This window comes from Dermochelys coriacea, chromosome 9 (assembly GCF_009764565.3).
Source record: "Dermochelys coriacea isolate rDerCor1 chromosome 9, rDerCor1.pri.v4, whole genome shotgun sequence".
Classification (NCBI taxonomy): domain Eukaryota; kingdom Metazoa; phylum Chordata; order Testudines; family Dermochelyidae; genus Dermochelys; species Dermochelys coriacea.
The window spans coordinates 26,937,525-26,963,368 of NC_050076.1; the positions used below are offsets into that span (position 1 = coordinate 26,937,525).

At 39.1% G+C, this 25,844-nt stretch overlaps 1 protein-coding gene across 50 annotated transcripts in view; it reads right to left on the minus strand.

Moving 5' to 3' along the window:
- MBNL1 (muscleblind like splicing regulator 1) overlaps nucleotides 1-25,844 on the minus strand; it is a 185,729-nt gene that overhangs the window by 45,925 nt on the left and 113,960 nt on the right. Inside the window, exon 1 of one of the 50 annotated variants that reach the window (XM_043491990.1) lies at nucleotides 14,588-14,611. The exons of the other annotated variants lie outside the window; for them this stretch is intronic. Coding sequence (XP_043347925.1) covers nucleotides 14,588-14,608 — 21 coding nt within the window. The 5' untranslated portion in view covers nucleotides 14,609-14,611. Of the gene's footprint in view, nucleotides 1-14,587; nucleotides 14,612-25,844 lie in introns of those variants that run through there. 50 annotated transcript variants of the gene reach the window in all.

Sequence of the window (25,844 nt, forward strand, 5' to 3'; positions counted from 1 at the left end):
TGTTCTCATCCATTAGGGCTGTAACTGAGTCTTGAGGGTCTGGTCATAATAACCAAAGAACATCTCCTGATTCAGGATACCATCTGTGTATCAGCAGTGATGGAAGTTTTTTCTGCACATTTCCTCTCCATGCAAAGTCATTATTCTTAACTAAAATATATTTGGGATTAAATAACACAAAACAATGCTACAATCCGACTTTTAAAAATAATTTAAGGAAGAAATTTGTTAAGGAGGGAAGAGCAACTCTTCTATAACTGATGTCATCTATTTTTACTCCAAAGAAAAGCTATCACATTTCAGGTGCATTAGCAATTTAACATATCTAATCATGTTGCATTCTTTTCAAAGTTTGGAAGAGGTCAAATTACTCTTGGGGAACTAGCAAACATATTCATGCTAAGGAATACCGATAGCGCTGCTGTGACACTGGCAGGTCAGATGCCAGCTCGTGCCCAGGTGGCAGATGTTAGTTAAGAACTGACAGACTTATAGCTGGAGGCCAGACCAGTTCACCCATATGATAGTTTTGCTCAGAATAGGTATTAGTCTTATAAGAATGTATTTAATGTTTAGAGTCTGTGAAATGCTTGTCGGCTGCTGCATGCATTAATCACACTTATAATGTCTGTATTCTGTGTTATAAGAAAATTTGTACATTTTGCTTTACAACTTTGAAAATGTTTGCTCTGAACTTGTGAACTGAGGCATGGGAATTGACACCTCCCCAGCCCATCCAGAAGGAATTAATAGGGAATTAATGGTTAATGGCCCTATCGCACCCACAGAGGAGTATGTGCAGGAGGCTTCCTCCCATCACTTTCAATACTGGAAATAAATAGCTGATGAGAAGACTTTTCATCTTTTTCACTGAACTGTGACAGGTCTAGAGACACCAAACTGAAGTCAGAGATCCTTAGGGGGTCCCCTCTGGGTCAGCCCTGAAAGACACATTGAATAGACAGATCTCTGCAGCTCTGTCACTCTTTAGATGATAAAAGAAAAGGAGTACTTGTGGCACCTTAGAGACTAACAAATATATTAGAGCATAAGCTTCCGTGAGCTACAGCTCGCTTCATCGGATGCATGAAGTGAGCTGTAGCTCACGAAAGCTTATGCTCCAATATATTTGTTAGTCTCTAAGGTGCCACAAGTACTCCTTTTCTTTTTGCGAATACAGACTAACACGGCTGCTACTCTGAAACCTGTCTTTAGATAATAACTCCTTTGTGTGTATATCTTTGTTTGTTTGAATATGTAAATAACTCTCTTATTGCTAGTTAATAAATCTTTAGATAGTTTATTCCAGGACTGGCTACAGGCATGGTCTTTGGTGAAAGATCTAGGTTACCAGTTGATCTGGGGTAAGTGATAGGTCTCTTGGGACTGGAAGCAACTTGATGTGGTGTGATTGACCATTTATCACTAAGTCCAGTTTGTTTAGATGGCATGATAGACTGGAGATCATATCTGAGGGATTGTCTGTGACTCCATGGTAAAACTGTTATAGTGATCCAGATGTTCACAATTGTTGCTGGCTTGGTTAAATCTAATTTCAGAACACACCACCATTTTGGGGTGTCTGACCTTTTATGACAATCTACCCTGAGGTAGAACTCACAGTTGTGATCCACGCTACACAACGTGACACCCCAAAAAACATCTTATATCTAGCAAACCAATTAGACAGATTTTAATGCCAATTTACATTACTCATATAGTTAAAACACAAGCATTGTATATGTTACTTGGTCAAAATATGGTATTTCACCATGATTGCATAATTTTTCATAAAACCATAAGGCTACTGTATCACGATATGTAATTTGGCTCCTATAAACCAGATCACCCGTATTATAACACCACTTTACAACACTCAAAGTGCTTGACTCCTGACAACAGTGTTACAAAGATAGTGCAATGTTTGATATTGTAACTAGACTTTCTATGCAGACTATTCATAAATATGTATTAAAACAAGAGATAAAAAATATGGAGCTGTTGTGAGCCATGGTAATGTCAGCCATGGCAACAATGTATCTTAATAAGTAGGAATGTTGAAGTGAGAGGGGAAAGCACAGACAGCTATCACATGATGTTTTTCTCCTGCTATCATATCAACGAAATTTAGGCTGAAAGCCCAGGCTATGCTAAACAACCAGCCTGAGTGTCATTAAATTCGGGCAGCGTTATGTCTGCAATATTTTTAACTGTCTAGCCTTGGCAAAAGTAGGTGACTGGGATTAGAAGTAGCTTGCCTGCATTTGCCCAGTCCATATTTTACCATGCTAAAGGGGAGGGAAAAATCAAATTGCCAGTCAATTGCTGAGTGCGTTACTTGCCTCACCTCCCTGCATAGGGAATGCATGCTTCTGTTGAATGTTTACAGTTACAGATGATTTAGGAGCAGGTTACTTTATACATTCCACAAAAAGCAAGTTCATTGTAACAGCCTTGATTGATCAGGAATATTATCTTGGCCAATAGGTGCTGCAACCTCGGCCCTTAAGGATCTAATCCTGTGAGACGCTGAGTAACGCTTGAGAGACACTGTGCTCCCTCAATTCCCACTGAGTGGGACTTGTGTTGAGAGCATTTGGTACTTCTCAGGATAGGAGCTTATGCATAAAGGGCCTGATCCAAAGCCCACTGTCAATAGAAAGATTCCCATTGATTTGGCTGGGCTTTGGATCAGGCCCATGTTGTGTATATTTACATAATTTCTAATATTTAAATGCCTGATTTATGTAGAATTGAAGAAGACTGAGTAGGGGCTGGAAGAGGAAATATATTTTCTGTATAACACTGAAATATTGACATTGGTTGACTAATCTTTTTTTTATCATCATAAATCACTCCATTTTCTTTCCTCACAGAGATTCAACAATATCCTACGAGATGCCATTTCACACCAGTAAGTGGCACTTGGCCAAAAAGCTGACATCTCTGTCCACAACACATTTCCCAGGAGATGTGGATGGCACTCAAAAGAATTGGTTTATAACCAATGCTAACTCATGTCATTGGGTTGTAAACTAACCCTAAGCCCTTGAAACAAAAAAAGTACACTAAACCCTTGAAACAAAAAGGTATTTATGTCCACATCAGTCTTTCACTTTATGCCTGTTAACAGACAGTTAACTTAAGTCAGTGGGACATTTGCCATTGACTTAAGTCAGTGGGAGATAAAGCCCTGCATGCATGTTCCCCTAAGTATGGCTTTCATCTGCACTGGGGCACAGAATATAGCAAACCGTGCTGCTACTCTTGAGAAAAAACAGAAGTTACCATGCTGCTCAAACAGAAGTTGCACAATGTTTGGTGCTGCTAGCAATTCTAGAGCACATAGGCATGATGACATCATTCAAAGGGAGCTGGATTTGCATCAAGGCCAAAAATACAAGCATCAAATAAATGAAAGGCATGCACAGGAACAGCTGCAAAGACAGCAACAGCCACTGGGTGAGATCTAGAAGAAGAGTCCAGTTCAAAGCTCAACCACAGGGTGCGGGGAGAACGACTCAGAATGGCCAGAGGCACCTATCGTAGAATTCTACATGAGAGCAAATGACACTGTTGACCTATTTCTACCCTTTCTTGGCCGGGCATAATTGCCTAAGAAATTTTTTTTAAAGCCAACACACATGCAAAGCTGAAAGTATTAAGAACAGGTTCTTGATCCATTTAGTTATAAGAGCTATAACTTACTCACAAAAATCACAGGTCTTTTGTTGCGTATTAGCATTATTAACAATGCCAGTACAAATATTTTTAGTTGAAAAATTAGGTTTGTCAAAAATGAATGTTTTTTCCCCACAAAAGAAATCTCTTTTATAATGAAATTTTCCATATTTTTTTTAAAAAAGCAAACAAAAAAACCACCCCAAAACCCTGTTGAGATGGAAATAATTTTTTTATATATTTTAAAAACAGTTTCGTTTCAAATTGTTGGGAAATGCCTAATTTTTCTCAGGGTTTTGTAACATGAAGTAATACTGTCTTCTTTTTTTCCACTTGGAAAACAGTCAGAAAGTGGGGAAAAGCCCATTTTTCCACAGCTTGTACCTGTTCTCCAATGGTCAAAAAAAATGGAAAAGAGTCAGAAAATGGACTTCCATACTTCCATAACTTTTCAAATTGTCTAGTGGGATAACCATTATATTCTGACAAACATTTTGAATGGACTTTTTTCCTGTTAAAATTTTCACAAGGAAAATTCTCATTTTCTGGCCAGCTCTAGTTATAGCATAATGTCATAATTTTAAATTAAAAAACACAGAAAAGTAAATAGCAGTACATGCCACCAATACAGAACAGATTTTATTTATTTTTACTCCACTTGTCTGTCTATCTCGCGTCACCTCATTTTTTGGTAAAAATGAAAAATATTTATTTAAAATTTTATAATTTTCTCCCCATTCTTAGTATTTTACCGTGAGTGTGAGTAACGGGAAAAGAAAGGAAAAGAATCAATGGGATTCAAGCTGAAGTAAACAGGAAAGGCCTGTTCTTTGACCAGAGAAGATAACAGTTATATGTAAATGAAATCAGGGCTTGATCTGAAATCCATACGTCTTTCTATTGACTTCAGTGCGTTTTGGATCAGGTCCATAAAGCTCACAGACCACATTTCAGTGTAAGATGCCACTTTACAGGATTGTCAGAAGCATGTCTCGATTGCTATAGCATTTGGATATATGTTTGCTTATTCCTCAATAATCAAGTGCTATTTGTGAGGAAAGGTTTCCAAGTAAGTGAAAGATATGTTAGGGTGAAGTTGGAACAATGAAAAGCTTGTTTTAAAAGTTCAAAGAATCCATGCAGATACATGCACAAAAATCCCACTGAAGCCATTTCTTAAATATGATTCACTTTAGTAGACTCATAGAACTGTAAGGGACCTTGAGACGTCATCTAGTCCAGTCCCCTGAGCTCATGACAGGACTATTATCTAGACCATGCCTGACAGGTGTTTGTCTAACCTGCTCTTAAAAATCTCCAGTGAGGGAGATTCCAGAACTTCACTAGGCAATTTATACTACTGCTTAACTACCCTGACAGTTAGGAAGTTGTTATTAAAGTCCAACCTAATTACTCTTGCTGCAATTTAAGTCCATTGCTTCTTGTCCTAACCTCAGAGGTTAAGGAGAACAATTTTTCTCCTTCCTCCTTGTGACAACCTAGGTACTTGAAAACTGTTAAGTCCTCTCCTCAGTCTTCTCTTCTCCAGACTAAACAAACCCATGTTTTTCAATCTGCCTGCAGTGATTATGTTTTTTAGAACTTTAATAATTTTTGTTGCTCTTCTCTGGACTTTCTCCAATTTGTCCACATATTTCCTGAACCAGCGTGGAATAGAATGGAAGAATTACTTCTCGTGTCTTGCTTACAACATTCCTGCTAATACATCCCAGAATGACGTTTGCTTTTTTTTTTTGCAATGGTGTTACACTGTTGACTCATATTTAGCTTGTGATCCACTATGACTCCCAGATCCCTTTCTGCAGTACTCCTTTCTAGACAGTCATTTCCCGTTTTGTATTTGTGCAACTGATTGTTCCTTTTTTACTGAGTTTCATCCTATATATTCCAGACCATTTCTCCAGTTTGTCCAGATCATTTTGCATTTTAGATTGGATATTAGGAAAAACTTTTTCACTAAGAGGGTGGTGAAACACTGGAATGCGTTACCTAGGGAGGTGGTAGAATCTCCTTCCTTAGAGGTTTTTAAGGTCAGGCTTGACAAAGCCCTGGCTGGGATGATTTAACTGGGACTTGGTCCTGCTTTGAGCAGGGGGTTGGACTAGATGACCTTCTGGGGTCCCTTCCAACCCTGATATTCTATGATTCTATGATTCTATGAATCTTATCCTCCAAAGCACTTGCAACTCCTCCCAGCTTGTTATCATCTGCAAACTTTGTAAGTGGACTCTCTATGCCATTATCTAAATAACTGATGAAGATATTGAACAGAACAGAACCCAGAACTGATCCCTGTGGGACCCCACTTGATATGCCCTTCCAGCTTGACTGTGAACCACCAATAACTACTCTCTGGGAATGGTTTTCCAACCAATTATGCAGCCACCTTATAGTAGCTCCATCTAGGATGTATTTTCTTAGTTCGTTTGAGTAGGTAAAAGCAAGACAGTATCAAAAGCCTTACTAAAGTCAAGATATACCACATCTACTGCTTCCCCCCATCACAGGGCTTGTTGCCAAATTAATACTATGTGTATCTAATAATTTACAAGGCCAAAGGAGTGTACATATCTGAAGGTAAACTATGGCCCATTATGCTTTCTCCAAGATGTACATACGCAATACTTTCTTCTATCCCATCCAAGCAACCCGGTGAAGGGGAGATATTGGACAATGACAATGTCATTCTGAGGGAACAGCACCGGAAGGGTTACTCAAGGCAGGCCAGACAAGACCAAAGCTTCCTTAGATTAACCAGACCAGGAAGTTCACAAGTGTCTGGGGAGAATGGGAGGGGCCAGCCGTGGGGCAAATCTGTTGACACCATTGAGTGTCAGTATGACTCTTGTATTTGGGACATGTAAATATTGAAGTTTAAGATTTCTATCTCATTTCTTCACTGATGTTCACTGAAGAAAAAGGGTAGATCTGTTGTTAACCCTAGCAAGTGGCTAGTAATATTCTCAGAGAGTATGTCTACCCAACAAAGAAACCCCATGGCTGGCCCATGCCAGCTAACTCAGGCTTGCGGGGCTGTTTCACTGCCATGTAGACTTCCAGGCGTGGGCTGGAGCCTGAGCTCTGGGATCCTCCCACCTCACAGGGTCCTAGACCTTGGGCTCTAGCCCAAGCCTAGAAGTCTATGCAGCAATGAAACAGCCCCACAGCCTAAGCCCTGCAAGCCTGAGTTGGCTAGCACAGGCCAGCCATAGGTTTCTCTTTGCTGTGTAGACATACCCAGTGGTCTCAGGAATTCTTGCTCTGAACCATAGGTGAACAACGGGCCACAAATGCCCCTTACAAATAACTGAATATTAAAAATAAAGATGATATATTTTGGGGCGGAGAAAATAAAGTTGCTTCTCCTTATGTGTGTTATATCCCACAAGCATTACTTAATAATGCTTTATATTTCTACTGTGCCTGACAGTAAAGGATCTCAAGACATTTTACAAACATTAATTTAGTCTTAGCGCACCGTACTAACATGAGTCAGAGAAGTGGGAATACAACCCAGATCCCCTGATTTACAGCCCTGTACTTCAACCACAAGTTTGCCCTGTCTGGCTTTTTTACGAATACTGTATGTGCACTGAACACTAAACAAACCCTGTTTGCCTAGAAACAAAAACTGTGTTCTCTTTTATGTGCAGTTTTCCTTTTAGGAGGGTTTAGCCACTGTTTCAGCCTGCAATGTGGACAACATGAGGCTGAAGAATTTGATTTTTGTTTTGAGGCAGTGAGGAGACACCTCTGAAGAATCCATAATTAGGCAGTCTGCACCATAAGACTGTTTAAGAAACAGACTTGGCTGACAGGAAATGTGGGCTAGACAATCTCAGTACAATCCAGTAGTATCCCTTCTAAATCACTGAAAGCTGCAACCTCAATAAACCGGGCTTCCAACACCAATGCATACTGAAAATGAGAAAAAGGCTCCTTCTGAATTTTCACATGCAGAGATAAAGATAATCTAACTCACCTCCAACACACCCCCACACAAAACAATTCCTGATGAAAAGAGCAATAATGTCAACAGCTGCAAAGGCATTATAGCATTGAAAGCTAGTGGTATTTGTAAGAGGCCCAATCCAACTCTAAATTAAGTCAATGGGCAAGTTCTCATCAACTTCAATAAGATGTGGATTGGCCCAGCTGGAGGAGGAAGAAAGGAGAAATCAAACATTAGGAGTGGGATTTTCCAGGCCTGGCCTCAATAAAATGTGTGTATTTGCCAAACACTGTTGTGCCTGACTATTCCAAACGTGCACACACAAAAAAGAAAAAAATAAGTGCAACCTTCTCTTTTGGAGCAACTCCTTCCCACTTTCATGCTTTCTCTCTCCTCCTTTAATGTATCACACTTCTTAGTAAAAAGTACACAGCTGTTTTCCAGAACCCAGCACTAAGTTTTAAAAGTGATTCCGATTTTCATGTTTGATGGCAAACAAACCTGCCATTCACTTCTGCAACTGCCAACAAGGGGGCCAATTGTAGTCATGTTTTTGTAACATGCAGACTAAAAGCTTTTCCTTTTTTCTTGAGTGAACGTTTCAAGGAATATCCACAGATATCAGTATCTGATTAACAGCATCATAAACAGAAAACAATTCCTGCTTAGTGTTTACAGAACCCTCTCTGTCACTGTGCTACCATAGACGACAAAAATATATATCACTAATGATTCTACAACGCATTCTGTATTTTATCACAACTGTACCCTAAGACTCAAGGGAATCCTACGATTAGCTTTTACAAAACTGTGCATCATGTAAAAATCTTCAAAGTACATTTATAAGTCCTCCTCATATTCCCCGAAACAACATTAGAGAAACACAGATATCAGCAATCTCACTGTTGAAACCAGCCTCAGGCTCAGATTTATAAACTAATGGCACCCAAATGGCCCTGCTCCTACTATGTGATTTTAATGAATCATTTCAGACTGGATCAATTCTAGTTCCTTTAAATGTGGTATCTATCTCTCCGGAATATATTGACATATACTTACATCTGAGAGTGACCCGGAGGGTTGCTTGTTCTGCTTCCCTACCTCTTTCCTTTAATAAGTCTGTGCACCAAAAATTCGCCACTAGCTTAGAGGCTGGGTTGAGGCCACTTAGAAATGCAGGTGAAAATTTTCAGACTTGGGTGAATAAATCCATCTTTGAGCATCTAAATTAAAGCTTTTATTTTGGAGCCTAAATTTAGATACCCAAGTTTGAAAGTCTGGACACAGGAGTTAAAGATGGCTCCAAAATCTCACAAACATTTATTGTTTTTAGTAACTGGATAAGGTACGGGCTGTTCAGACATATTCCTTGAGATGCATGTGGGGCAAAAAGTTATAAATGTACTAGCACTGTATGCTCAAATTGCAAAGCGAAGAATAGCAAATTGATCATGCTGATGATCTTGGCTTCTTATTAAAGCTTTCTTGGCAGTCCCTGTGTGTTGATATAAAAAATGAGTTCTAATTAGCAATCTGATATCACAGCTCATTCAGTCCTGTGGGTACAAATTATCTGTACTCATGAGAACAGTTTCACTGGAGCAGATATTCACTTCTGCCACTCTCCCATAGGGATTTCATCAGCAGAGAGCAGGTGTAAATGCCACCTGAGGTGCCACAAGAGTCTCATGGCAGAGGCTACCCTGGAGTTGTGCTAAATTAGTGACTGTGTTCCTTTCAGGGGTCTGATCTGACTTAAGTACACCAAGTTTGACCTCACTTAAAAACTGCTTGCTTACAAAATCAGACATAAAAATAGAAAAGCATCACAGCACACTGTTACTGAAAAATTGCTTTCTCGTTTTTACCATATAACTATAAAATAAATCAACTGGAATAGAAATATTGTATTTACATTTCAGTGTATAGTACATACAGCAGTATAAACAAGTCATTGTCTATATGAAATTTTAGTTTGTACTAACTTTGCTGGTGCTTTTTAGGTAGCCTGTTGTAAAACTAGGCAAATATCTAGATGAGCTGATGTACCCACTAGAAGACCATCTCTGTACCCCCATGGGTATGTGTACCCCCGGAGGAGAACCACTGTGCTAGATCAACCCATCAGCTAGGAAAATTGTAAGATAACATACAGGGGATAATCCGAAAAAGGACAAAATCTGGGAATCAGTTATGCTGAAAGAGACCTCAGAATTATCAAATGAAACATGAGTTTGGAAGGTGATCCGGATGCAAAAAAAAGCCTAAGCAATTTTGGACTGACTACCCAAAGACATACTTTCACGCTGCAGGAAGGTAACAGACCCTCTCTACATGGCGCCTGAATGACTGCACCTGGACCACTGCATTCAGTTCTGAGCACCACACTACCAAAAATGAATTTTATTACTTTAAAAGAGCTTAGAAAAAAAGATAAGCATCACTTGGAGGGAATCACTTCTGAGGCAAGACTCAGAGAGCTAAAATACATATAGCTGGGAAAGATAACAACAGATCAAGCGTGTAACCATTAACAAATACACTAAGGGAGTAAAACTCAAGATTACAGAGGATTTTTGTAGAATGGTACACACATTCTACAAATAAATAGGAACAACTGAATGAAATTAAGAAAAGAAAATGTTAGGATAAGCATCCGAAAATACATTGTTACTCTGAGCTGCATTAGTCTATGTGTCATCTCCTCATGGAAGAGGTGGAAGCCCATTGCTTAGCATTCTTAAAACTAGACTGGATAACACATCAGAAAATGTACCAATGCAAACAATCATGTATCAGCAGGGAGGGACTAGATGATTTAGTAAATTTCTCCCATCTCTAAGTGTATATCAGAGTTTATGATAAATGAAGAAAACAGGCAAATTCATTTCTGACCTTGCTCAACCTTGGACAAATGGAGATAATGCGTCATTAAAAAGACAAATGATAAAGATAAACATGGGGATTTTTAAGTGAAGAAAGCTTCAGTGACTGCTTTCAGTTTGTGCTCTGCACAGCTTTCTCTTTTAAAACAGATTCTAGAGGATCCACCTCTAGATGAGGATTATTATTTCACAAGATCACAGTAATGGGGTTTGATTTTGTAAACACTGTACAGTGCACATAAAGCATAACATTAATGCAAGTATCATATAAGGTTTTGCTACTGAAGTGATATAAAAACAGCAAAAATAAAACAGACAGCAAGCTGGTGCACTGTATGCTTTGCGACCTTAAAATACAGCTCAGTTTGTTCATTTTAAACAGGATAATCTTGAGTATCCAATGTGTAATATTTATTTATTCTGCCATAATTAGGTAATATTTACTTTATAATCACATATAAGAACACGTTTCATAGCTGTATTTGGTCTGGGAAGGTCTTAAAATTAAGCTGCGCCTGCGCCTGCCTGCTGGGTCTGTTTACTTATGCTATTTTTAAAACACTGCAGTAGCATAACCCAAATCACAGAATACTTGCTATACCATTCTGCTCTGTGTTTATTCAAGAACTATTGCTTATAAAAAGCAAATCAGAAAGCATCTTGTTTTTCATAAAATCAACCAACACTGTATCATTAAAATATCTCTGTAGTTGTTCACAGACAGAGGAGAACTAAAGAGCACAAATATGCTATTTATTAAGGGCTGAAACATTATTTGAATAGGTTTCAGAGTAGCAGCCGTGTTAGTCTGTATTCGCAAAAAGAAAAGGAGTACTTGTGGCACCTTAGAGACTAACAAATTTATTAGAGCATAAGCTTTTGTGAGACGTGAGACGAAAGCTTATGCTCTAATAAATTTGTTAGTCTCTAAGGTGCCACAAGTACTCCTTTTCTTTTTGCGATTATTTGAATAGACGCTTGTTCTTTCCCTAAGGTATTAGGCTCAACCTCTTTGACTATATGGAGTAACTCAATTAGCCATTCACACAATTTCAGGGAACAGTCTGAAGTGACTCTACTAATTCTGTGTATTTTGTTAGACATATAACAGGTTGCTAGAGTAAGTTTAGACTAAGAGAGCCCAATCCAGGAAAACCTTAATCACACAAATAGCCCCACTGGAGCTATTCACCTGAGAGAGAACTACTCCACTCAGTAAAAAGAAAAGGAGGACTTGTGGCACCTTAGAGACTAACAAATTTATTTGAGCATAAGCTTTCGTGAGCTACACCCGATGAAGCGAGCTGTAGCTCACGAAAGCTTATGCTCAAATAAATTTGATAGTCTTTAAGGTGCCACAAGTCCTCCTTTTCTTTTTGCGGATATAGACTAACACGGCTGCTACTCTGAATCCACTCAGTAAAGAGTTTTGGGGCCTACGTTCTTCTTAGTTTGAAACAATATGCAGTGCTTCCAAGTACACAAGAGTAAAATTATTAGCAAAACAATTCCTTAACCGTAAACATCTTGTACATAAATAATGATGCACACACACACACAAAAACCCCACCTTTCCATTTTATCTGAGATTCTTAATATAGCACCATACTCAAAGAAAACAGGCTGCTGGCATGATAATTCTCCAATTAAAAGTTGTTGCCTTAGCAACAGGTTTTAATACGTACTATAGATCATACGAGCTGGCTATGCTAACAGTTCGGTCATTTGCATGCTAGCACAAAAATAAGAAAATGTACTGTGTGAAGGGAGAAGCTATCCTAGGGAACATTGGGACAGGTCCACATTTGGTGTACATGCATCAAAAATGCTGAAGTGAATGGAGCTACATTAATTTACACCAGCTGAGGCCATGATCTATCAAGTATATCCCCTTGTTCATAAGAAGTAGAAATAAAGTCCAGAAGATCATAAGGATGTGGCCAATGCCAAATGCTTCAAAGGGAATGAACAAAACAGGGCAATTATCAAGTGATCCATCCCCTGTTGTCAAGTCCTAGCATCTGGCAGTTAGAGACTTAGGGACACCCTTGACCATCTTTGCTGATAGCCATTAACTGACCTATCCCTATATGAACTTCTCTCTTTTCCTAATTGGAACAAATGTAAACGGAAATGTGAGCCAACTATTTTTCTCAATTATTACAGTACAAATCTAGATTTTATACCCCTCCCCCACTTTAATGCTTTGTGATCTTATGGTTAAATATACGACTCTGCACACAACAACATTTAGGGTCATTAGTGTTACCACTGAAATCAATGTGAAACCCTCTATATACTTCAATAGGAACAGAATCAGCCCATTAAACATTTTAAAAAGGCTTTCTCCTGAATACACTTTAATTTCTGTAAATAGTTTTTGACTGTTACTGCAATCTTTATGCATCTTTAATAGTATTACGTATCCAAAGAGTTTGTGTGCCATTTACACTTGTGTCCTGGTGAAAGAAACCAGACAAATAATCCTCTAGTATTTAAAAGGCTATACTTTAAAATCATAAAGTAAAAATATGAAAAAAGTTTCCTATATTTACTAGATGTTGATACTACCACAGTATCATTATATCAAATTAGATGCAATTAAATTAGTATCATTAACCTAACTACTGTAATATACCTACACGGCACCAGGACATAGAATGGATAATATGGAAAATAAAGTTGTTTCACTGACATTTTCCCCAATTTGCTTTTTAAGTAAAATTGGATTTCTGGTTTCCAGGGGAAACTCACACTGGTATCACTCTTTTGTTTCTCATATTTCTGCACTATACTTCTAGTACTGTAGGTCGATGCTATCAAGCAGAACCCAAATAAACTGCACTATAACTGCCTGGTATTTATATCTTTTGGTGTGCCTTATCATCATATATACTTCATTATTCCGTTTGCTTTTCTCTCTTCCACACACACTCTGTGTTGAGATTCGTTGTAGGGAAAAACAATGCTACCCAAATCAAGGAAATGTTTAAGTCAATTGGGATGGAAAATATTCTCTTTTTTACTCTTTCTTCCTGGGGAAGAAAAAGCTGATTGATTTGCTCATCTGGAGAACAAAGGAGCAAACAATTTTAAAATCTAGAATAGAAATAAATATTTTCTGATCTCCAGTGCTAAAAACACTGTAGCTCTGATTCTGATCTCATTCATGCTAGTATAACTCTACTGACTTCCATGGGGCTAATCCTGATTTACACCAGCATATGTGAAATCAGAATCAGGCTCAGTTTATCAAAGTCCTCTTCAAAACAGTAATCATGCTAAAACATGAACCCTTCTCCAAGCGGTTAGACACCTCAGTTTGTTTGAAGCAAATACACCCAAAGATAGCTCTCTAACTCCACTCCTATCACAGACAGGAAAAAGAGGCCCAGTTAAATCCATCCTACATCTTTCAAAAACACTCCAGATTATCACTGGTGGTCTGTCGTTAACAGAAATAAATAATTATATGATATTCTAGCACAGTGCTTCATTATGTGTTCTGAATCAGTCATCAACTAAAATCTGGACTCTCTCAACTTCACACCTGGATCTTTAGATGTCTGTATCAAAATCAAGTTGGTTTAGAAATAACTGGGGAAAAACCCAAGAGAGCAGCTTGTTGACACACCCCTAAATTCTTTTGTTGAAGAACAGTAATCTCATTGCACTGTAGCTGTACAATGTTAAATATTTTTGATCCACTACAAAATAATCTCTGTTTTAGCAAGCAAAAGTACCTTCTGCCAATACAGATCTCAGTCATTAAAACCAAAAATTGGAAAATGGACACCATATAAAATCTGCAGTTTGCCTGTAAATTGTAAAACCACCTATATAGATGCATATCTGTTTTGGTTCACAGAAAAGCACTTTAACAGACAGGTCTCTTGTTGTGGATGTAGAGGACAGAGAGTACAATCTAACACATTTTTTTTGTATAATAAATTGCTATACTTTTACTATTGTGGCAGTTGTTCTGATGTCCCTGATCTTCTGAGCATACATTTTCCAAATGAATTTTTAGTTAAACAAAAATAATTACTTGAATATATTTTACTGACATTGGCTGGATTTGAAAGGTACAAATTCCATTTTGAGTGAGTAAGCGGACATGCTTACGACTCCAAAGAAAGCAAATATCCAAAAACCACACCTTTTTTGGATAAAGAAGTATTGTGTGTATGAAACAGATTTAAAAAAATCCCCACACCTAAATATTTTAGGGCCAGATTAATAACACCTTACTTTCCAGCATTCCCATTGATTTTATTGATTTACTGAAGTCAACAGGACTGGTTAGAAATGAAGGTGTTATTAAGTGCAGGTATTCACATTGAAAAGGTATCAGGATTTTGCCCTTAGTTTGCAGTTCTGGGTACAATAGCAGCATTAACATCATGAAGGTCTAAAAGGCTTTTTACAATTTTTTTTTAAGCAGAGGGGATTCACGTCAACAAAAAACGAAGAGACAAAAATGAAGCTCGTTACATGCCCCAAGCATTTATATATTTTGGGTAACCATATATGAGTCCATGAAAATATTAACCCTAAATAAACTATAGCTATTTCGTTTTATTATCCAGTAATAGTGGATGACAACAATATCTTTGCTTTAATTTATTTTTGTAAACCTAAAAAGATACCGTGAGCTTGTTTATAACAGCTTTTTAAAATCTTTCCATTGCTCATTTCCCAACTTCCCTCCATTTTTTCCCTTGCATTTCCATTGGAGCTGGAGTTTGTAGACACACCAGAAGGGGAAGTTGACTTATGGATTTTTTGTTTTGTTTTTCCTACAAAAATAATGGCTTTTCTAAAATAACAAATCCTCATCAGTGTTGGATATATTAAAATAAGACACACATTTATAGCCCCTCCCAAAATGCAAATACAATATATGAAGGTGCAAAATTCCATGCTGGCATGTGCAAAGGGCATTTGGATATGCACAATAATTGTAAAGATATATTCAATAGTCATACATAAATATATTTTTCTCCACATGTAACTGAGTGTGCTGCAAATACTACTGTGTGTATGTTCAAAATTCCCTTGAAATTGTAAACTTGGAATCTTAAGGATACTCCTTATCAGATAGCAATTGCAAATATATAGTATGTCCTACTTTGTTTGGTTTCCTTATAAAGTAGCATGTTTTGAGTCAGATTCTTCTATTAGTAATACCAGTGCAAATCCAAAATAATTGAGGACAGAATTAGACCCATAATCTTAAAAAAAAACAAAAACAAAAACCAGAAAAAAAAATCCTGCACATTAAAAATTGCTGCATATTTGTCAATAGTGACACTCCATAGTGTAACAAATTAGTGTAGCAAAACAGGCTGCCTGAGAACTTCATATTGGTAGAATTCCTGCTCCTGTTCCAAAAGTACAGACTCTAAATACTTGAACATTTTAGTACTTACGAAAAACAGCTGAAGAGCTCTAATTCTATTCAACGGTGGGTAGGAGATATACATATTCAATAGCCAGTTCATTACATACTCCCTTAGTTTAGACAAAGCTCATCTGCAAGCATCTGCGATTCAATGGAATTCAAATCCCATAGCAAAAGCCAATACTATACAACTAATCTGGGCCACGTAGGGTGTGTCTACACTGCAATAAAACACACGTGGCTGGCCCATGTCAGGTGTCTCAGGCTTGCAGGGCTATAAATTGAAGTGTAAATGTTCAGAATCAGGCTGAAGCCTGGGATTGGAGACCTTCCCCCATCACAGGGTTCCATAGCCTGGGTTCCAAGCCCAAATCAGCTGACGTGCTAGCCGTGGGGTGTTTTATTGCAATGCAGACCTACCCCTAGAAACTTCCTGGTTATTGCTACCTTGTACAACATAGCCATTCATAAAATCACAGTGCTAGCGTGGATAGAACTCAGACCCTGCTTCTCCAAAAGCAAAGACCCTTAGCATTTGAGCTAAAGAAGTATCTCCATTAGCTATTAGCTGTATATGGCCCATATGACACACAGTTCTGATTCCATCTAGCAGAATCACACAGAGTCTATTACAGTCTGATGGACTGTATTGTGATTGATAGCACAGGTGAACTAAAGATGCAGAAGCTTATTTTAAGAATTATACTTGTGAATTACAACACACAAAAGCGCTGTGTTAATATACTTGAACTACTTCATGTAAAATATAACCCTGCAATCTACTTGTAACGTGGTCCAAATCCAGATAACAGGTTCCTTTAAATTTCTGCTTCAGGCAGTATTATCTCTCTTGATTTTGCATGCTAATCTACCACAATTTTGATAGGAAACATGGTACTGCGAGCTCCTCCCCACTGCTAACCTGCCTAATTTTTCTTGCCCTGCCTATGGGTCATATGCCTATTTGGCAGATGGCCTTGTGGAGAACAGGACAATGTTCCCCACTGCAGATCCCTAACAGGTTTTCTCTGCATCTTTGCTCCCACAGCAGGTGAAAGTATATGGGCCAAAGTTACTACCCACTTTCAGCAGAAATCAATACTGAAAGAGCTGCAGAGAGCCCGTAGGGAAAACTTGAGTAACAAAAGACTGCAACCCTACACTTTAACACTCTATCACTGTTGCCAGCTTTTCCTCTTGGACTTTGGAGTCTATTCTCAGTAAACAAAAATCTTCCTTCCCCAAACCCCCATTGCTTGCTTCAGGATGTAACCTACTAGCAAACTTCATCCATTCCTCTCCAGAAGAAACGTGTGTGTTCCATTTCAAAACTCACTACTCTGTCCCAGGAAACACTGTTTCAAGTTCCATTTAGTTAAAGGGATTAAGCTTTAAAGTACTGGGCATCTCAGGAGATGGACAAAGATATGGAGCCTTCCTTCTGCAGAGCATGAATTTCATTTTTGCCCGGAGAAGTGGTGGCCTATAGTCTCATTATCATATACCTGGTGACATATCTGACCTAATTATCTGTGGCCTACATGTAAGGAATTGCTGGACTACGATTAGTTCTTAGCGAGAGTGTCCAAATTAAAAAACCCAAACTCACTATCATAATTGGCACTATTAGGCACTTCTTGGCAGTCTCAGTAGAGAGGTCAAGCAATGAATGCGCACTGGAGACTGAATTACCTTTTTCCTCCTTAGAAATGGCTCTTCCAGGGCAAGGCTGAAACACACTGGCTTGACATTATGGGAAAATATGCACAGCTGATTGTATGAAACTGATCTGTGGATAAGTACATCAGAGATCTTCAGTTTCCAGTGGAATCAGTCCATATCTTTGATGAATGCTACACTCATTTAGAAGGTTTAATAACTTTCCCTTTAACTCCTCCTGGGAATCCCGCCCCCCCAGTTTCTCTCTCTCTCTCTTTTGGCCCATGCTATGGTTTACCTCCTATCCAATATGCCTACATGGCCTCTAGCCATTCAGCTTCCCATTTCCAGAGTGCTTCTGCACTGCAGCCCTCACTTCCTTTCTGGTATTATCCACTGTTATACTTTCCCTGTTTGAATAACTAATTTATCCCATTACCATAATTTTTCCTAGTATCCAAGTAAATATTTTTTGCTATCGCTGCATGTTGTACATTCAGAGCAATCACAATTTAACTGCGGTCAGCCTATATACCAGAGACCCAAACTGTGCCCTAGCACTAATTGCTTAGGCAGGTTAGCATGAAATTTAATCTGCACTGATCAATTTTAATTGAGGGGAGCTAGAAATAAACAATGAGTCTTGCTTTTTATAGTACATGTATTTGGCAGAAGAAAACAGAGTTTTGGAAGACCATTGCCATTCCTAATTCAGCACTGGTACAGCTAAGGCTCCACTTGATTTTTTTTGAAGCGGGGGAAGATTTCCCACTGGCTTTGCTTAAAACTACTGTAGGTTTACATCTCTCCAGCTAAGAGGATTTAAGGTGAAATTATTTCACACTGATATTTGTCTATTCTGTTATACATTAAGCCTACTGTTCAGTAAATAAGATTATATAAATCCTCTCTCATTCTGTTACTCTAATGTGTTGTACTATGCAACTGAACTACTCTGGTAAATCTCAAGCATAATCTCTCTTTTACTCAACTCATAAAATTCATGCTAACCATGAACTAGCCTCAGGCAAAGCCCTGGGTAAAGGGTGTTACATAAGCTGAGTTGCCTGAGCAGTAACCCCCAGAGATGTTGTTTCCCAGGGACATCCCATTGATGCACAGTTCATCTGGTGCTCTCCTCTTACACTGACAAGGAGTAATCTACATTAGCCCTTTACAGGGCTCAGCATATTTCCCCTGCCAGGTCCACTGGCCTGCATGGAAAGGGAAACTGAGCCATGGCTTTGTCCATTTGCTCATGCAGGGAGCATTTGGTGTGCCTGGGGCTGCAATCACAGTAGTACAGAGTGGGTCAAACTGCCCTGCACATCCTCATTAGGCCACGGCACAATCTAGCCCCATCTCTCGATTTCTGTGAGCAGGTGGAGTTCCCACTGTGCTTTAAAAACAGAGCATGCACAGTCTATAAATAGCCCAATCTTACCATCTACTTGTGCTTTGGCTTTATTGGTAGTTGAAAAACCACCACCACAAAGTAATACTCCCCAAGGCTGTCTGCTGCAAGGATTTCCCTGCTCTGACATTGCTGCTCCAGACCCTAATTTGCTTAGGGTTGCCACTAGCCCCGCCCCTTCCCGAGGCCCTGCCCCCTGCTCACTACATTCTCCCTCCCTTCGTGGCTCCATGCCCACAAGCACTGCCACACCCCCTCCCCAGCTCCCATTGGCCTGACAGCCTGGTGGAGTTATAGGCTTCTATGATCACAATGAGTCAGCAGAATTCACTCAGCAGCTTTATGCAAGGTTCTTTTAGCAATTGCTAACAGGGTGGGTCAATAGCAAAGCCCTGCCATCCTGCTTGCCATCCTTTTTATTAAACGAAAGATAACACCACTCTCAAAATGTCTTTAGGTCAAAGAGTTCAGAAGGGCTCTTGTTCTCCATAGAATCAAAATTCATTTACCAGATGCTCCTCAATATGTCCTGTTAAGAGCTAGCTTTATACCCTGCAAGCCCCTTCCTACCCCCTCTCACAAACAGCCCTTGCCCTGAAACAACTGATGTTAGTAAGCTCTTAGCATCTGAAAATAAACGTGTTCATCCCAGAAGAGTCTCTTCAGTGATGCTCATACAGGACTTGCTGAATACAGTATGAAATAGTAATTTTATCAATATTTATTGTATTTAAAATTTTGAGGTTACCTCCTCTGGTCAGCACCCAGTCTGAGCAGCTGTGTGTTGGGCAGATATGGAGTAAGACAGTATCCTTACCACTAGCTGTGGAATAGCTACAGAGCTGTGCCCCATGTGAGGCTTTTCAGAGAACCTGTACACTTGCCAGTTTCCGCTATTTTAAATTACACTGATCTCACTTCTGTAGATTGCAGGAAGGAAGAATCCCATGTACTGCTGCAGACTAGACCGAGTGGCTAGGCAGCAGTTCTGCAGAAAAGGACCTAAGGGTTATGGTGGACGAGAAGCTGGATATGAGTCTACAGTGTGCCCTTGTTGCCAAAAAGGCTAATGGCATTTTGGGCTGTATAAGTAGGAGTATTGCCAGCAGATCGAGGGACGAGATCATTCCCCTCTATTCGGCATTGGTGAGGCCTCATCTGGGGTACTGAGTCCAGTTTTGGGCCCCACACTACAAGGATGTGGAAAAATTGGAAAGAGTCCAGCAGAGGGCAACAAAAATGATTAGGGGCTAGAGCACATAATTTATGAGGAGAGGCTGAGGGAACTGGGATTATTTAATCTACAGAAGAGAAGAAGGGACGGGGGGAGGGGGGGGTTGATAGCTGCTTTCAACTACCTGAAAGGGGATTCCAAAGAGGATGGATCTAGACTGTTCTCAGTGGTACCAGATGAAGAAGGAGTAATGGTCTCAAGTTGCAGTGGGGGGGAGGTTTAGGTTGGATGTTAGGAAAAACTTTTTCACTAGGAGGATGGTGAAGAACTGGAATGGGTTACTTAGGGAGGTGTGGAATCTCCTTCCTTAGAGGTTTTTAAGGTCAGGCTTGACAAAGCCCTAGCTGGGATGATTAAATTGGGGATTAGGTCCTGCTGTGAGCAGGGGGTTGGACTAGATGACCTCCTGAGGTCCCGTCCAACCCTGATATTCTATGATTCTATGTATACTGGCATAAACCTGGAGAAGTTCCACTGCTATCAGCTGTATGACTAGATCTGTGCTAGTGCAAAATCAGTGTAAGCAAGATCAGAATCGGAACCACAGAGCTTAGTTTTCAAATGTGGATGCTAAAATCCCATATTTGTGCATATAAATGAGCACTGAGGCATACAAAACAAGTATTTGTATCAGGAGTTAAGTATGAAAGCAGAGCACCTGGTTTAGCTGCCTAAATTTGAAAACTGGACCCACCGTGGAAATAGTTTATTTAACATGATATTACCTTGTAGTTACCTTTGTTTCCTTTGCAATTAGTATTTAATTACTTTACTACACACTTGTTATTTGGATCTCTAGACATATTCACAGTAAATTACTGACTCACCTCAGTCATCTCTGAAGAGGAATTTGATTCCATTTTCACTAGTTTTGAAACACATCTGTGCAAAGCCTGTGGTATCCAGCTGCTTGCACATCCCTCCTTTCATTTAGCATTTTCAAAGCTTATCAGTGTTATGCCCCAGCACAAGTAAAGCCTATGGCATTCTGCACAGAACCTTTTTGAAGACTGTCATTAAAGTAAGAAACATACAGCAATGGAATGAAGCAGAGTGAAGGAGGGCAATGCCCAAATTTCTCTATGCAGATCTGCTGATGCACTTTAGACCTCACTTGCAGCAACACACCTACTACTCCAGTCCTGGGCCTCTCTTTAATGGACACTACTTCCAGTGCCAAACAGTGTGGTTACTTTGTAAGACCCATGAACAAGTATCTGGATGTTCCAAACAGTCATTTTCACCTGTGACCTAAATCCAGATTGTGAATTCAGGTCTCCAGAGAGAAAAGGTTGCGCACTCATCTCCTAAATTCCATTTACCTTATCCCAGTTATGTGTCTGGCACACAGGGATGTCAATCGGTGCTACCATGTGTTCTCAGTACACTGGCTTCTCCACTGGAGAAAATTTAGGTTCAAATTCTGCATTAGGGTCTCAAGGAGAAATGGGTTTGGAGACCTCATCCTTTTGTTAAAGTCACAAAACCAGCACACAGTTTGGCAAGATCAGAAGTGAAGCAAAGGACTAGATTGGCAGGGATTTTTCAGTTCATGGCTAGAGCACTCCCAGCACCTACCTACACTTTGTCTGGAGCACTGACAGCTTTATTCTCATGAGCAATGAATTCACACAAATGTTTTTGAAAGGACAATAAAAACTTGTTACTCATGTTAAGAGATTTTGATAAGTGAGCATTCTTTGTTGAGAGCATAATCACTCATCCTATATATAAAGGCAGTGGTTCTCAACCAGGGTACACACAGAGGTCTTTGAGGGGGTACATCAACTCATCTAGATATTTGCCTAGTTTTACAACAGGCTACATAAAAAGCACTAGCAAAGTCAGTACAAACTAAAATTTCATACAGACAAAATGAGAAAGTAAATAATTTTTCAGTAATAGTGTGCTGTGACACTTCTGTATTTTTATGTACGAGTCTGTAAGCACGTAGCTTTTAAGTGAAGTGAAATTTGGGTGTATGCAAGACAAATCCGACTCCTGAAAAGAGTACAGTAGTTTGGAAAGGTTGAAAACCTGTTTTAAGGGACTTCTATTATCTGATGTGATGAAACATGCCCAGTTGGGAGCATTTGATCAGATAAAAAAGCACGTTTCCAAGCAGGAAGCATGCAATAGATCAGACACTATAATGCAAATGTGTGATTTTATACTGTTAACAAAACATTGTAGAGCGCTGTCCCTTAACTTTTTTATGTTGACCAGCTGTCTGATCGCTACATGCCAATGACCCTTCAGTAATGAAAACAGATGCATACCCAATATAGTGGGTGAAAGCACCTGGACATGCAAAAGTGGAGCGCTGGGACTGAAACTCTGGTTCCATCACTGAAATACAATGCTTGCAAAAGCACTTTCTCAGAATCACAGCTGACTGTAATAACCTCTAAAAAAATACAATCAACTGAATCTGATTATTAAGATTAGTAATACTGGTTGTATTAGTAATACTGAATATTCTTGCAGACAATTTATTTAGATTCAGTATTGTTTGCACCAATTAAGAAAGGAGCACTTTAGTAACTGGAGATAATTTATCAGGATTCTGGAACTGAGCTGTAGTTCCAACTGTGCAGACAAACAATTGAGGCTGCCTCAGGGAATCACTGAATTAGCAAAATAGAAAGAAGAAATATTTCAAACCAGCTAATTTCTCTCTGTGAAAAGTATTTCTCCATTAACTAAAATGAACTCTCCTGTGATGTGCAAGAAAGAAGTCAAAGGACTTGCTGGCAGAAAAGAGAGTGGATGATGATAGATGTGGCAATCTATGTCTGTCTGTCTTCTTAACAGCTCAAAAAGCCCTTCAAGACCTCATCTGTTTTCACAATCACCACCACCACATTCTGATCCACCCTATACACACTTTTCTTGTTTGGTAAATTGTATCTAAATTGTCCAGTGTATGAAAGATCCATTTCACTTCCCCGACAATAGCATCCTGCCCATTTTCAGCCTGCATCCTCTGATCTCAAGCTGACACCACAGGCTAGCTGATCAAAGCAAATACGGGAGCTGTCACTGTGGATCCATCACCATGACAGGCTTGAGTGACTGTAGTATTGCTCTCTGATAATATATAATAGAACTGAGGAAATACTGCTCTCAATGCTGTTGCTGACTCCTTGAGATATCGGTCTCTGACACAGCTTGCAGAAATCTGCACAGACATTTTCCAGAAGAAGATGTCTCCGAACATTTTTGTTTTCTGCTGATGTAACAGGAGGAGACAGTCAATCTAATCATACACATCCAGGAGCTAAATAGGGCATGGGTGGTGGGGGGGAGACAATGAGGTTCTAGATGATAACTTTTACTGGACTAAGCAAACTAAGGAAGTTTCTTATTTGTAATAACTAGGAGCCTAATCCTGCAATGCCTTCAAAAGCTCTCAGGAGATGACAATGATCAGCACTTGAAAAGAAGTGCTCAGAAGCTTGCAGGATCCTGCTTGAATTACTGGAAAACATACTAAATAGCATGCTTAGTACATTCATTAACACACACAGGAGACAAGCTGCATTTTATAACCTGTCAACATTCATGGCTTTTAGAATTTCTGAGTTGGCAGGAATGTTACATGGCATGTTACACACCAGAAGAATAAAAATGACAGGAAGCTAGATAAAATATATTTTCTCAGATACTCCCAACTCTGTGCTGATTAAACTCAACTCTGTTTTAAGCCCCAAGGACATGAGTTTGCTTGGCCTCTGCCTTTATGTATTACATCAGTTGAGCTCATGGCAAATACTCCATTCAATAAGCGTCTTTGACCTGGTCTACACCTAAAACTTAGGTTGATCTCACTACATTGCTGTGCCCTGAGCTCTGTAGTTAGGTCAACTTAACACCTGCTCCCTCCTGGATGCAGCTAGGTGAAGGTTCTTCCATCATCCTTGCTAGCACCTCTCAGAGAGGAGGATTACCTAGATTGACAGAAAAACTTTTTTGTTGATGTAGGCAGCATCTACACTATGGCATTTACAGTGGTACACAAGCAGCACCGTAGCTGTGCCATAGACACACCCTGACAGCATGAGATGCTGAGTCACTGATTCCAGTGAAGGGCTTGAATAATCAGCAGCACATAAATCAGTTCTTAAATCCTTGGCCAAAGAGGGAAAAGAGGGAAAGGTGAAGGACTAATGAAATAATATGAGAAATATTGATTAATGTAGACTCAGAATGTTTTTTTTTTAAAATAACCCACATAAAATAGTACAGAATTGTGAATTTCTACTAAACAAATGTTTTCACAGAATGATGGCAAAGCTATTCACAGAGTGCTCTGGCTGAATATTTTCTTTTTAAATGCTGAAACTGAGTAGCACAAGACTGTTTATTTTATGGTAGCTGCATAAAATCATAGAATGGTGATGAACTATTTTCTAATAGTATCTGTCTACTTAAATTACTTTTTACTATGTTTTATGGCATGATGCTTCTCATATTCCTTAAATGGATGCCAGAGGCACAGCTGCCGTCTCTAAACTGTAAAGTAGCATATTATTTCTGTTAATTAATGGCAAAAATATGAAGCCCTACCTGCAGATAATTTTCTTTAACAACTCAACAACCAAAATAAGTGATATTACTGAGTAAGGAATTTAATGTTACTCATTTTCATCAAAAATAGAAAATCTACAGAGAATGACTGGAAAATGGCATTCAAGATCTTGTTCACCTTCCTAACTGAAAGCAATACTTTTTGTTCATTATTATTCATATAAACTCTAATTTGATTTTGCACCTTCAGTTATATCCACAATTATATCATATTTTGGCATTTACCAATAATAATAATAAACTATAAGCTAACTACTTCCTTAAATTTAGATATGTCCCCACTTAAAAATAAATGTAGCATAACAAGACAATTTACAGAGCCCTTCAGATGAATGATCACACTATGCTTTATGGAGACAGGTGGGAAACAGGAAGATGATGCTTTTGCAAAATATAATATCTCACATAGGCAAAAAAGAAAAAAATGTTAATAACAATCATATTTTGCATGTTTATACCTCATCTCTCTCTGAGAATCTCAAAATATTTTACAAACATTAACAATCAGTGGCCAGATCCGTTGTCCACTGAATTTATTGGAAAGACTTCCACTGACATCAGTGAGGACTGGATCAGGTCTTAAGACTCAGAAAACCCTTGAGAGAGAGGTATTAACAACTCCATTTTTTAAATGGGACAGAGAGGTTGAGGGAAGCATAGGCAGTGTGTCACAGAAATGGGAACATAACCCAGCTCTCCGTTCTATGCTTTAGTTTAGCCCCAAGATAATACTTCCACATCCATATGTCAGAAAGATCCATGAAGATCTTTGTGTATGCTACTGAGCGAAGGGGAAAGGGAGAGATAGCAGACGTGGGTGGAGACACATCTGTCAAATTGTGCATACTTATATAAATGTAAAAACCAAACTAAGTGTCCAAATGTACAGCCCTTACTCAGGTATAACCTGAGAGACTGGGACTGGTGAATGAGTGAAGACTAAAGGATTGAGCCATAGGTGACATAAGAGTGCAGTCGTGGGATAGTTTGCAGTACAATTCAGA